Genomic DNA, 15,167 nt, shown 5'->3' on the forward strand with positions numbered 1-15,167 from the left:
AAAACAAAAGGAAATTGGTTTGCAGTTTTATTTTTAAAGTAATGGTATGGAGGTACTTGGATGGCTCAGTGAGTTAAGCAGCCGACTCTCGATTTTGTCTCAGGTCATGATCTCAGGGTGGAGGGATCAAGCCCTGCATGGGGCTCCACACTCAGCAGGGGTTCTGCTTGAGATTCTCTCTCTCCCTCTGCTCCCCCTGCCCCACTCCATGCTCAAGCACGCATCCACACTCTCCCTCTCTCAATAAAAATATAATAGTATCACACAGGTAACTTTTCAATATTAATGTTCAACATTGATTTTTATGCTATGTGCTAGACACCAGGTAAGGCACTGGAGTTTAACAACAGTAACAAGTACACTAAGATAGAACTCCTCTCAGAAATGAGCTAAGATTGTCTCTTGGAGAACACAGTCAAATAAGCAGCGGGATAAAGTATTACCAAATGGGTTCCTGGAGTAATGTAGCTAAAGGGTAGCTAAATCAGGGTTGAAAGACAGTAAAAGCCTCTTTTCTAAAAAAGGGACTACTTGAACTATGCCTGAAAATAAACCTATTTCAAACCTTTAACTAGAAAACTGTAGTCTCTCACTTATAATTAGGGTTTAGTCAAAAATTCTCATTTGAACATTCAAATCAACATTTTTTTTTCAAATCAACATCTTTAGAGGAAAAAACTAAAACTCCTAATTTTACTTATAACTTAAAATTTAAAAGACTGCCTATAGCCATATATTATTACATGAACTACCAGACTTAGCAAGGCTCCCAGACTTCAGAGAAATGAAATAGGAAGTATGATTTTTTAAAAGTTCTCATGTACTACAGCAACAAAAACAACAAAATGCCTTAACAAGAAACGTACAAGATCAATAGAAGAAAATTAAAGATAGGGACAGACAGACATAAAACTGGATCTGAATGAACAGAAACCATGTTTTCGTATGGCAAACTGTGATACTATAAAGCTATCAGTCTCCAAATTAATCTACTACATTCAGTTGAGTCCCAAACAAAACCCAAGCAAAAATTTTCATATAACTTGACAAGTAGATCATAAAATTTATCTAAGAATAAAGGCAAAAATCTGCCCAAAAATTTCTGAAAAAGAACAGTGGAGTGCGATTTGCATTTGCCCTGTCACATGACCAATCTATTTTAAAAGGTCCCAAACCAGAAACCAAAGATTGGTTAAAGTCAAGGAGTATGTATTATGATCTATCCAACATGAATTGTCAATATTTTTAAATAAGATTTACATAAACATTCAGATTTCAGGCTTTTTAAAAAACAAACAAAAGAAAAAAACAAACAAACAAAAAAACAAAAGCTCTAGCAACACTGGGCCCAAATTTATGTATAGCAGCAGCACTGAAGCTGAGGCTGAAAAACAAAGATACTTACTCATCAGTAATTTACTTCATCCCTTCACTTTTGTTATTTCCTGCCTAACCCTGTAACAGAAATCTGAGTTTGAGAACCAATACATCATGCATCTAAAGAAGTTAAAACACGAGGCCCCTGCTTGGCACAGTTGAGTGGAGCATCTGCCTTTGGCTCAGGTTGTGATCCTGAGGTCCTTGAGCCCAAGCCCAGCATCAGGCTCCCTACTCATCTCTCCCTCTCCCTCTGCTAGTCCCCCAGCCTGTGCTCTCTCTGTCAAATTAATAACTAAAATCTTAAAAAAAAAGAAAAGAAAAAAGAAAAAAGTTAAAACAAGATGTACTGACAAAGAAATAATAGAACATACTAATAGAAAAGAGTTCAGAATACAGGTATCTGTAAGAATTTTATATATGACACCACAAATTATAGATTATTCAGTAAATGATGTTAGAAACAAACTTATCAGTCCACAGGGTGATGGGGGAGAGCATCTTTCTTCATATATTAATCAAAAACAAATTTCTGTGTGATTTGACTTAATCTCTTCTAACTTTATAAACACATAAGTTATAAAGGAAAAATGATTAGATCAGACTATATTTAAAAATAAAAAACATCTATATAGCCAAAACCAAAACAAATACATGTGAAAGATAAGCAAAGACTCTGATAAGCAAAGGTCAAGATTCCTAACATAAGAAGCACCTACAAATCAATTATAAAAAGGAAAATAGTATTAAGGAATAGCATAAGATATAAACAAGTCGTTCACTGGAAAAAATAAATAGCCAATAAATATTCAGAAAGATGCAATAATAATAATATTAATAATATTAATAATATTAACTATTAATATTATTATAATCAGAAAAATGCAAAATTAAATAATTACATATTTTAAAGACTGTATAAATTGGTAATAATCTTATTAAAGTACAATTTGGGGGCACCTGGGTTGCTGAGTTGGTTAAGCATCTGCCTTCAGCTCAGGTCATGATCCCAGGGTCCAGAGATCAAGTCCTGCATTGAGCTTCCTGCTCAGCAGGGAGTCTGCTTCTCCCTCACCCTCTGCCTCTTCCGCCCCCTACCCCCTACTTGCACTCTCTTGTGCTTTCTCTCTGAAATAAATAAATACAATGTTTAAAAAAATAATAATAAAATGTGTATACTTTAACCTGGTAACTATCCTACAAAAATTGCTCTCACATAAAATATTAATATAAAAAAAAGTTTGATAGCAAACAATTATAAATCTAAGTATCCCTTAATCAATAGCAGAATAGTTAATAAGAGCATGATTTATTCATTCCTACCGATAGGAATATTGAATGAACCTCTTATCTATATACCAACATGGAAAGATCTCCAACACACTAATTAAAAAGACAAGGAGTATTATGCATTACATGCATAATCAAAAAAAATTTATCATATAAAAATATATACTTTAAAATTACCATGTTAAAAAAATAAAATAAAATAAAATAAAATAAAATAAAATAAAATAAAATAAAATAAAATAAAATAAAATAAAATCTACCATGTGATTTTTCAGAGAGTAATAAATCCCAGGTCTAGAAGAGAAGCAGAGTGCAAAGTGAGCCTAAACTAGGAAACATTAAAAAACAAATAGGTCATGTTAAAGGACAAAGAAGTCAGCTTAAGGGAGTTCCTACTGGCCAAGGACATTTGCAGCACCAAAAAGAAGAGTGACTCGTGTTGAATCCATCTTTCACCGCACATGTTAGTAGTAGCATACTGGTCTTAAAAACTTCTATATTCAAGGACATCTGGGTAGCTCAGAGGTTGAGCATCTGCTTTGGCTCAGGGCGTGATCCTGGAGTCCGGGGATCAAGTCCTGCATCAGGCTCCCCAAGAAGCCTGCTTCTCCCTCTGCCTATTCTCTGCCTCTGCCTCTCTCTCTGTATCTTTCATGAATAAATAAGTAAAACCTTTAAAAAAATTCTATATTCATGAAACGTATGAACACATTCACAGAAAGAAGAGCAGAGACGTAACAGAAAAGCAGAAGAAACAAAAAAGGTGGGTCAAAACATTTTCTTAATGATAAGCATGACATGTACCACCGTCTCAAAAACAGATGCACAAAGAATACCCTCCTTAAGCACTCACTCACTTGTACATATCTTGAATTCTTGAAAATATCACCTGTAAAAATTTATCTCCAAAGCATATATGAAAGAATAAAGTAAAAAACAACCAGTTTCACTGGGCCAGAATTACTGGATTAAATTTTTAAGATTTTACTTGTTTATTTAAGAGAAAGAGAGGGAGAGTGCATAAGGCAGGGCAAGTGGACTCCCTGCTGGGTGGGGTATCTGACTTCTGGCTCAATCCACAGACCCCAAAATCATGACCTGAGCTAAAGTCAGATGTTTGAGCCACCCAGGCACCCCCAGAATTACTGGATTCTTGTAACTGGGTCATTCTCTCATTAATGAAGTGACTCAGTTCTGCATTCATGCCTCTGTGGATGGAGAGTTCATTCCCGGACTCATCAAAATTACAACTCATGGGCAGCCAGGGTGGCTCAGCGGATCCAGGGCATGATCCTGGAGTCCCGGGATCGAGTCCCACCTTGGGACCCCCGCATGGAACCTGCTTCTCCCTCTGCCTGTGTCTCTGCCCCCTCTCTTCTTCTGTGTTTCTCATGAAACAATAAGTAAAACCTTAAAAAAGAAAAATTACAACTCACTACTGTTATGAACCTTCAGTGCTCCTAGAGAAGAGTCAAACCTGTAAATACCACAATTACAGTGGTAATTGAAGAACCTACACACCATTTTTATCCACTTATTTTCAAATTCTATAAAGATGTCAGCTAAGAGAATGGCTCATATAGTTGTTTTTTAACAGAAAAATGAGGGGAAAACAGCTATAATTTTAGTTTCTCCATAAAAATAAAAGTGAAAAAGATTAAGTGGTATAACAGATACTACACAGTAGCGTAATGCTTCCATCCTAGCATACGTTTCAGAAATATTCTTAGAACTGCATTTACTTTACTCACCCTTATCTTCATTAAAAAATGTTTCAAAATTAAAAAAAAAAAAAACCCTCATACCCCCAATATTCACAATAGAAATCTGTAAACATGTTAAAGGAAAACATAAGCACATTATGGGTTTTCTGTAATATATAGTTAATCTCAAAAAAAATTTAAGAGTCAAGAGAAGTCTAAAAAACAATAAATTCATAAAGCTACCCAGACAAGAGAAGTCTAAAAAACAATAAATTCATAAAGTTACCCAGAGTGATAAATCTGTAAAACCTCTAAAGAAACCTAAAAATTACCAATATACCTACTTTGTATCACCCAGGGAAGAGTCCCTCATAAATTGTCCTGTTTCTTATAGTATCATTAAGGAACAGTTATGCTAAAGAAAACACAGTACTGGCATTTCTAATTCCCAAACTCAAGCTGAAATGGACATTGTATCCCAAGGCAACAGCAAATTTCTTCTGGAATTCTAAGCATTAACTCTAATTGTGTCATCCTACAAGCAATGTGCTTCAGTTTAAGGTGTACATAATAAAGATAACTTACCTTTTTTTTGTAACCTTTTTTGTGTGTGGGGGGGTGGGAAGTCAGATAACCTCTCACTTCAGACTGTCTTTTTTTTCTTTAAACCGTCAGTGACAGGGACACCTGGGTGGCTTAGCGGTTGAGCGTCTGCCTTCAGCCCAGGGCGTGATCCCAGAGTCCCGGGATCAAGTCCCACATCAGGCTCCCTGCGTGGAGCCTGCTTCTCTCTGTCTGTCTGTCTCTCTCTCTCTCATGAATAAATAAATAAAATCTTTAAAAAATAAAAAAATAAACCCTCACTGACAAAACTTTTTTGCACTTACCTATCAGTGTCTTTATCTTCAGGCAGCATGGGAGGCAAAGGTAACGGTGGTAATGTAGAGGTCACTAAAGCCACATGTTGCTCCTTCTCCTTGGCTCCTAAGCTTGGTGTAAGTGGTTTGGTTTTCTCTTTAAGAGATACTGGTTCATCCTTTGTAGCAGCAGATTTACTCTCCTTCCCAACTACAACTGCTTTCTTGGTGGCTTTATCTACAATCAAATTATTATCCACCTTTGTTACCTGAAGAGGTGGCTTTGTTTTTGCCTTGTCATTTTTTAAAGTTCCACCACTTGAGGGAGAAGGTGCATGTTCAGTTTTCAGTTTCTTCACATCCTTCACATGGTTGGTTTGTGATGCACCGGCCCCAGTCTCTGTGCTCCCTTTCGTAGGTGTAGAAGTGTTGGAAGCTTTGGCAGCTTTGGCAGCGGCCTCAGCAGCCTTTGCCGCTTCTGCAGCTTTCGCCGCTTCTGCAGCCCTTGCCGCCTCGGCAGCCCGGGCTTTTTTATTCTTGTTCAACTCAGCTGCCAGGCTACTCTTCAGAGTTAGTGTGCTAGGAGAAATGCTAGAATGACGACTTCTGGATCTAGACAATCTGTGCCTGCTACGAGATCTTGAATGCCTAGATGAATACGGGCTTCTGCTTCGGGATTTAGCTGAACGTCTGGTGGAAAATAATGAAGATTTAGTTAGTAATTCAGAAAAGCTTAGTATGAAATTTATACAAACTGTGAACTCAAGCCTGTGAAAGTTTATTTAATTTCAAAATCATAATATAGTTTGTGGGAGGATTTTTAAAAACAGAAAATGCTTTTAAGCAAACGATTCTCTGTCGCTATAATTTTCCTGGAAATAGACCTATTATCTTGATCTTGGTCTAGCTCATGAATGCTCAAAGGTGAGACTAGATGAAAGTAGATCTCTGTGAGGAGAAATACTCTAAGGAGAAAAAGCTTGACGGGATGAGCACTGGGTGTTATGCTATATGTTGGAAAATCAAACTCCAATTTAAAAAAAAAAGTGACAAGGCATCTCTGCTGTCTTAGAAAACAGAAGTATGCAACAAGGACACGCCAATGGTAGAAGGAGCAGGGTGCAGTCTGACCCATCTTTCACCAGGGAGACCACCTTTACACCTGAAAAGCATCCTCGTTCCCCAAGTTCAGAAGTCAGTATTGTCCTGTCTAAAGCCAAGAGTGAAAAAGATAAATGCCTGTTACAAGGCAGTAAATACAAACGGTCTCTAAATTTTAGAAACTACTTCATAGTGACTGTGCAATTCACTTCTCAAAACTTATTAGTAAACACAAAAACTATCATATATTTAAAAGTATGGTGGTGGCAATCAAAATCCCTATAAAACAGATACAGCACAGCAGCATGTGAAAGGAAGCTCCACACCTTATCAAAACTAAAAACAAATACTCACAAGACAAAGACATTATGATAGTACTTTGACAGGTTTGCCAGGTCTCATTTTAATGCTCACATCAACCCCAGTTAATAAGTATCTACAGTTTACAGATTAGAAATTTAATCTAAAATATTATGTTACTTAAAATCAGTCCCATATTCATCAGCAGTTGTACTGGTAATTATCTTTCTGCCACTACCCTATTCCTACTATACCATTCTGCCCAACTCTGTGTCCAAGGAGGCTAACCCCAACAGACGCACCTTCGGGGTTTCAGTGCTGTCACTGGCAGATCAGAAGGTAGAGAAATACTGGATTATTTCTTTCCAGCACCCTCCCTCCTTTTGGTCACATTTTCTGACACAAGCTTTGTCCCCCTACCACCATTGCTCCTTTCAGGCATCCCCTTTTCACAGCTCTCACCAGGCTCTACCTACACTGTATTTTCCTTGCCCCTTTAAGCTTCCCCCCATAACTACAGAAAACATCCCTTGTGGTTTCCCTTTCCACCCCTATCTCTGCAGTCCTTCATTTAATAAATCTCTTGCGCCATCTCAGTTGGATTGTTTCGTTCTAGAACCTTGCCTGATATCTAGTGGTATGCCATCTTAAACTATAAAGTAGGTTGGTCAACACAATAAACAACTTAATACACTGTGAAGGAGATAGCTCCTGTTGAAATTCTAAGTTACAGGGAGAGGGTAAATGAAGCAAAGAAATTCCTAGGAACCCATAATTAAAATGGGAAGAGAGAAAACGAAGGACTGGAAATTTTGTTTATATCTGACATTAACAGAGCATGGAGGAAAACACTGAGAAACATCCTACAATTCTACTATGAAAACGAAACTATGATTAGGTTTAGGATAAACTCAAATACAAATTCAACTTCTCCCTCATTCTTTCAAGAACATTTCAAAATGTACTAAGGGCCAACTGGTATTCAGCAGTTGGCATTTCGTATAAGCTCCATACTTTATATAACACACTATTTTAGATGAATGGGAACACGTTTTAGAAAACATTCAAATCTAACACTTGCTTATCATTAAATATTCATATGCACCAATCATCAAAATTACCAATAAGCTTACTGATATTTGTGAAAATGAGAAGAAATGTTTTGTTAAACATACAGTGGTAAACATCTTAGACAACTTTAGTATAGGAACCAAAACTGTCATTATATGAAATAATCAGCCACATTTTTTATTTCTTCTCCCTGCAGACTCTTTGACCTTAAAACAAGTCTGATTATGTCATGCCTCTAGAGCAGCAGAAAGGTACACAGCAGGAGAAAGCAAAGAGACTATCATTCATCAGAGGTAACAGCACAGAAACTTCTGTTAAATTAACTTTCCTACACTGGCAAGATTCTGGTCACCAATTTCATAGAGACATATAAATTTTACTTAATTGAGAGATTTATGACCACTAAGTTTTACCTAAGAAAAGAGACATAAAGATATTAGGTAAAATCCCAACACAATTAACTCCCCTGGCCTATTAAATTATTGTTTTCTAGATAGAATCTAGATAACCATTATCAGCAAGACTTAAAAGACACAGCCTCCAACCCTCTCCAATTCCTCTCTCTTCAAAAGTTCCTTAACGTTTTAACTTCATGTTCTAGTAAACATGTACTCTCACATAATGCATATTTACTAGTTAATGTCAACAATATATTTACAGCTTATAACATGGTTTGGGAAACTAAAATCAAACATAAACACAAAATTCAAATTTAGGTCATTTTTACTAATAATCTTCAGCCATACAAAGTTATGAGGGTAGAAGTGTACCTCTAAGACTACATAATGAATTATGAAGTCTTATTAGTAAAAGAACTAAAACAGATGGTAAATAGTCCTTTTTAAAAAAAAAAAAAAATTATTTAACAGAGAGAGAAAAGAGGGAGTGAGCGAGAGTGGGGAGAAACAGAGGGAGAGGGACAAGCGGGCTCTACACTGAGCACAGAGCCCAACCTGGGGCTCAATCTCACACCACCAAGATCACAACCTAAGCCAAAGCCAAGAATTGGTCACTTAACCAACTGAGCCATCCAGACACCCAGCAAGTCCTTCTTTTAAAGGTAAGATTTTTCTTCTTTTTAAAACTTTTTACTGGGCAACCCAGGTGGCTCAGCGGTTTAATGCCGCCTTTGGCCCAGGGCATGATCCTGGAGACCCCGGATCGAGTCCCACATCAGGCTCCCTGCATGGAGCCTGTTTCTCCCTCTGCCTATCTCTGCCTCTCTCTCTCTCTCTCTCTCTCTCTCTCTCTCTCTGTCTCTCATGAATAAATAAATAAAATCTTTTAAAAAAATTTTTTTAATAAAAATAAAAATAAAACTTTTTACTAATATTTCTATACTGTAAAATCTGCAGTGAATACACATTAGCTGTTTGTTTTCAATGTTTTTAAAAGATGACAGTATCTCTTTAAGAAGTTAAGAAAACTTTCTATGTTTCTAAGGTTTCCAAATTCATACAAAACAAAGCAGAACCACAATAAAAACTCAGTATCCTGACACTCAATTCATTAGTGCTCATTGTTAATTAGGTTAGTGTTCCTTAGAAAGAGGGCATGGTGTACTTATTCACTCAACTGTATCACACAATCTAAGAGTCCAGGTCTTCTAAAATGGTGCCAAATTAGCAAGCACTGATTCTTAAAAATTTTACTATGATAATAACTGATCTCTTATTATATAAAACAATATTGATTAGTACTATCCAAAAGAACTTTCTGGAATGAAGAAAGTATCTTAAGTAGGTTCTAAGCTCAGTGTGAGCCGTGAGCCCAAGTCAAAAGTCAGCAGCCCAAAGGACTGAGCCACCCAGGGGCCCCTTATTTCACATACTAATAACAGTTATATCCATTTCAAAACCTTGTTAATTAGGTATAAATATGCTTTCCATGCAAGTAAGGTCCAACAAATGCTAATCAATAAATGTGATGTACCACATCAACAAAATGAAGAATAAAAATCACATGATCATCTCAGTAGACGTACAAAAAGCATCTGACAAAATTCAACATCATTTCATGATAAAAACTAAGCCAACTGAGTACAGAAGGAACATACCTCAATATAATAAAGGCCACTTAAGACAAGTCCACAGCTAACATCATATCCTCAATAATGAAAAAATGAAAGCTTTTCCTCTAAGATCCGGAACAAGAAAACAATGCCCACTCTCCTTACTTTTATTCAACATAATACTCAAAGTCCTAACCTGAGCAATTAGGCAAAACAAATTTAAAAAACAAAAGAAATTAGGGAGCCTGACTGGCTTTGTGGGTTAAGTGTCCAACTTTTGATTTTGGCTCAGGTCATGATCTCGGGGTCCTAGGATCCAGCCCTGCTCCTCGATATGCAGTACATCTGCTTGAGACTTTCTCTCTCTCTCTGCCTACCCCTACCCTGCTCACATGTATTTATGTGTGCATGCACATGCTCTAAAGTAAATAAATCTTAAAAATGAAAGAAAGGCATCAAAATCAGAAAGAGATAAAATATTCTATTTGTGGAAAACCCTTCCAAAGATACCACTAAAAGGATGCCAGAATAAACAAATTCAGTAAAGTTGCAAGATACAAAATCAATAGTTCACCCTGGAACAATGCAGGAGTTAAGAAAGCCCACCTCCTGTGCAGCTGAAAATCTGTAAGTTTTGACTCCCCAAAAACTTAACTATCAATAGCCTTCTATTCACTTAATCCCTTAATGGTAACATTAACATTAGGTTAACACACATTTTCTCTGTTATATGCATTACATACTGTATTCTTAAAGAAAGCTAGAAAAAAGAAAATGTTATTTTTAAAAAATCATAAAGAAAATACATTTACAGTGCTATGTGTCTGGCTACTGAAAGAAGAATCCGTGTATAGGTGGACCCATGCTGTTTAAACCTGTGTTCTTCAAGGCTTAATTGTGTTTCTGTACACTAATAACAAACTACTGAAAAGAGAAAGTAAGAAAACAATCTTATTAAGAAAAAAAGAAGAAAACAATCTTATTTACAAGAGCATCAAAAAGAGTAATATACTTGGGACACCAGGGTGGCTGAGCAGTTGAGCATCTGCCTTCAGCTCAGGAGGTGAACCCAGAGTCCCAGGATCGAGTCCCACATAGGGCTCCCTGCATGGAGGCTGCTTCTCCCTCTGCCTGTGTCTCTGCCTCTCTCTCTCCATGCCTCTCATGAATAAATAAAATCTTTAAAAAATTTTTAAAAAGTAATATACTTAGGAATAAATTTAATCAAGGAAGTAAGAGAAACTGATAAAGAAATTGAAGAAGGCGTAAATAAACGAAGATATTCTGGGCTAATGAAATGTAAGAATTAATATTGTTAAGATGCCCATACTATGCAAAGCCATCTACAGAGTCAATGCAATCCCTATTAAAATTCCAATGGAAAAAATAAAAAAATAAAATAAAATAAAATTCCAATGGCATTTTTTAAGGTTTTATTTATTTATTCAGAGAGAGAGAAAGTGTGTATCCTCTTACCAATCTTACCTCTTACCAACCTCTTATAATCTTTCAGTTATAAGATTAGTAAGGTGTGTGGATCTAATGTATAATATGGTGACTAAAGTTAACAGTATTATATAATTGAAATTTAAAAAATAGAACTCAGGACGCCTGGGTGGCTCAGTGGTTAAGCGTCTGCCTTCAGCTCAGGGCGTGATTCGGGGTCCTGGGATCGAGTTCCGCATCGGGCTCCCTGCATGGAGCCTGCTTCTCCCTCTGCCTGTGTCTCTGCCTCTCTATCTCGCTCATAAACAAATTCTTAAAAAAGAAGAAGGAAGAAGGAAGAAGGAAGAAGGAAGAAGAAGAAGAAGAACTCTAACCCAAAAAAAGGTAAATGTAGGAAATGATGGATCTACTACTTAACTTGATTATGGGAATCCTTTCACAATATGTACTTGTATCAAATCATCAAGTTGACACTTTAAATATAACTTTGTCAATTAGATCTTTTTTAAAAAAGATTATTTATTTATTTATTTATTTATTTATTTATTTAAGAGCAAGAGAGAAAACAAGCGGGCAGAGTGGGGAGAGGGAGAAGCAAGCTCCGCTGAACAGGGAGACTCGACTCGGGGCTCGATCCCAGGATATTGGGATCATGACCTGAGCTGAAGACAGATGTCGAACCTACTAAGTCACCCAGGTACCCCTAATTTTGTCAATTAAATCTTAATACAACTAGAAAAAAATGCTTTCTAAACTGAAGAACAGTAAATATATAAGCACTTTTTCAAAAAAAATCTGTCTTTCTCAATCATGTTTTGTTACCTTCTCAGTCAAAACTAAAAATTCCTATGTAATTTGCCACAGATTGGTATTAGAATGGCTCAATTAACTTATTTTTTTCGTTTTTTTTTTCAATTAACTGTTAACAGTACTATGGCAGCCTCTTAAATTCATCTACTTCAGATCTTCCTTTCACGCTATCTAATCCATATGTAATGCAAACTGAACACCTTCCTCTAACATCTACTCCATGCAATTCTGTAATTTTAATTTCACCACTCTCCTCCATCCATTTACTCATGCTAAACATCTTCCCAGATTCCTGATGCCCATACCATACTCTACCAATTGCCTTACTTTATCAGTTCTAACTCTACATTCCCTTACACCCATGCTTCTATTCAGGTTTCCTACTGCTGCTGTAAAAAAAAAAATGACCAAACAACACAAATTTATTATCTTCTAGTTCTTGAAGGTTGGAATTCCAAAATCAGTCTCATTGGGCTAACATCAACACATCACCAGGGCTTTGTTCCTTCTACAGCCTCTTGGGAAAAATCTATTTCCTTGCTTTTTTCAGCTTCTAAAGGTACATTCCTTAGTTCTCAGTCCTCCAACAATCTGACCACTGCTTCCTTTATTACATTTCCTCTTCCTCTGCTCTTATCCTCACATGGCCTTTTCTGACTCTGCTGACCCTCTTGCTTCCTTTTATAAAGATCCTTATGATCACAATCCAGGATAATCTCTCCATCTCAAAATCCGTACTTCACTCCCACCTACAAAGTCTCTCTTGTCATGTAAGGTAACATACAGGTTCACAGGGACATCTTTGGATGGGCCATTATTTGGCCTCAGATACCCTCCTATTCCTCAAGTCCCCTGTTCTGTTTCACACTTCATTACCTCCCCTCAGGGCTACCTTATCATCTTAAAAAAATCTCCATATCTAATCTTTCTCTGCTCCAAGTATTTCTACAGACACTATGACCAAACTAATCCTCACTGTTCAGTGAATATTACAAGTCCCAAATTCACTCACTTTCTATTTTTAGTAGCTATTCCAAACCTTCACAAGCTATTCCAAACCTTTCTGCCTATCTTTAACAATTCCAAAGACAAGAGTTCTTAACATCCCTCTACTTCTATTTTGCAAGGAAACACACACACACACACCCAGAAGTTATGAGGTGTGTCTCCTTAATCTGTATTTCCATCTACCTCACATTTTACCTCATCACAAAATAGAGATTTTTCCTCTTCCTACCAAAGACTAACTCTTGTATACTGTCAATGCCGTACTCTCCAGATCTTATTTTAAAGAGTGTGGGCCACAAACCAGCAGCACTGGCCTCATCTGGGAGTTTGTCAGAAATGTTGTAAATCAGGCCCCAACCCAAACCTTCCGATTCAGAATCTTTTTTTTTTTTTTTAAAGATTTTATTTATTTATTCACGATAGACATAGAAAGAGAGGCAGAGACATAGGCAGGGGGAGAAGCAGGGTCCCTGTGGGGACCTGACGTGGGGATTCAATCCCTGAGCCAAAGGGAGACACTCAACCACTGAGCCACCCAGGTGCCCCCAGAATCTTCATTGTAACAAGATCCCCATTAAAGTTTGAGATGCTCCTCAATGACTACTCCATTACTTGAGACTTCAACCCTTTGCTATCCATTTACTATTTCCCCTCAAGGATTAAATAATCCAAATCTCTAAAATCTTTTAAAACAGACAAGAAAAAACAAGCAAATAATGGTACTTTGCTATCTCTTTCTCTCCTACCAATTACTGCCAAATTCTCATACATACACATCCCCACATATCCAGCAAACCATGGTAATTTGGCTTGTATCCTCACTGAAATTACTAAAGTGACCAATGACCTATCTTCAGGGTGGAGGAAGTATCAATACCTGTGATGACAATGCTGATCACACCCTTAAAAACACTTCCTAACCACTTTACTCCCTACTTTTTCCTGATTATTTTCTTACTTCTATAGCTACGTCTCAGGGCTCTCTTGAGATTCCTCTTCTTCACTAAGTTCATCCACCCACAGCAATTTAATTATGCTATGCACAGTTTAAATTATCAGCTAAACATTGATTACCCCAAGTTATCATCCTCACGCCCAACTACCCTACATGCACCTTCAACACAATACAGATAAAACTATTAAGCTTCCTCTACAAATCCACCCCTTTTCTTCTTAAATACACCCTCTTCTAAGGCAATGGCAGATTCTGATATTCTGAAACAGCAGAGGCCCAGAAATCATTCTGTATTCCACATGGTCCTTTTCTTCTTCTTCCATATCGAATTGATCTCCAAGGTCAGCCAATTTTACATGTTAAGCATTTGGACAGTTTTCCAGGCTCTCTGTCCCCACAGCTATTCTTTCTCATTAGATCCTCAACATCTCTTACCTGGTCTAGTACAACTATCTCCTCTTCAGGTTCCCCACCTCATCTCTATCCTTTCCCATTACTCTCTTTACCACCACCTGAATCTTCCAGTTATCCCTCTACCAAAGCTCTTAACAGCCTTGCACTGTATACAAAGATCTCGTCCAGCCATTCCAAAACATATAAAGTGTCAGGCACAGAAGCTTCTCTCACATTCTCGATCAAGCCTTCCCTCATTAGGCCAGAGAGGCGGAGCTGTTCCTCATCCTATGATCCTACTACACTTTGTCCAACCTCATTCAAATAATAATTAGACAATCTGTCTTTTCCCACTAGACTAAAAATCACTGTACCTTCATAGCCCTAACTAGCACAAATCTGGTAATGAGAGATCCTCAATAAATATCTGCAGAATTAAGTATGCTGGTGAGGGCATTCTACTGAATAGAATTCCCCTTCCTTAGCCTAACATTAAGGTGCCGCAGGATGTGTCTGGTTCTAACCTACCTTCTCTTATCAAGTTCTGATTCTGCCTAATACTACCATGCCTTTACTCCCACAAACTCACTTACTGTGAACGTTCTCTTCCTATCTTCTACTGAAGTCCTATCCATCTTTCAAGGCATAGTTCAGGAGTTCTTACTTACCCATAAAGCCTTATCACCAACTCTAAGAAAAGAAGGTTCTCCCATTCTGTGATCCCCCCCAAACCCCACTACTTGGGCTTTATCTGCATACTGCTTCAGATTTAACCATTCGTAATTTTGTATTTTAGATAATTTACCACATTGTCTATTAGACTACATCCTCTTTGAAGAGCAAAA

General features: G+C 37.2%; 1 protein-coding gene across 4 annotated transcripts in view; it reads right to left on the minus strand.

The window, feature by feature from the left end:
• CDK13 (cyclin dependent kinase 13) overlaps nt 1-15,167 on the minus strand; it is a 118,884-nt gene that overhangs the window by 85,343 nt on the left and 18,374 nt on the right. For all 4 annotated transcript variants that reach the window (XM_049096421.1, XM_049096422.1, XM_025449587.3 and 1 more), the window contains exon 2: nt 5,258-5,917. In XM_049096421.1, the coding sequence (XP_048952378.1) occupies nt 5,258-5,917 (660 nt within the window). The remainder of the gene's footprint in view (nt 1-5,257; nt 5,918-15,167) is intronic.

The sequence above is a fragment of the Canis lupus genome, chromosome 18, assembly GCF_003254725.2.
Source record: "Canis lupus dingo isolate Sandy chromosome 18, ASM325472v2, whole genome shotgun sequence".
NCBI lineage: Eukaryota > Metazoa > Chordata > Mammalia > Carnivora > Canidae > Canis > Canis lupus.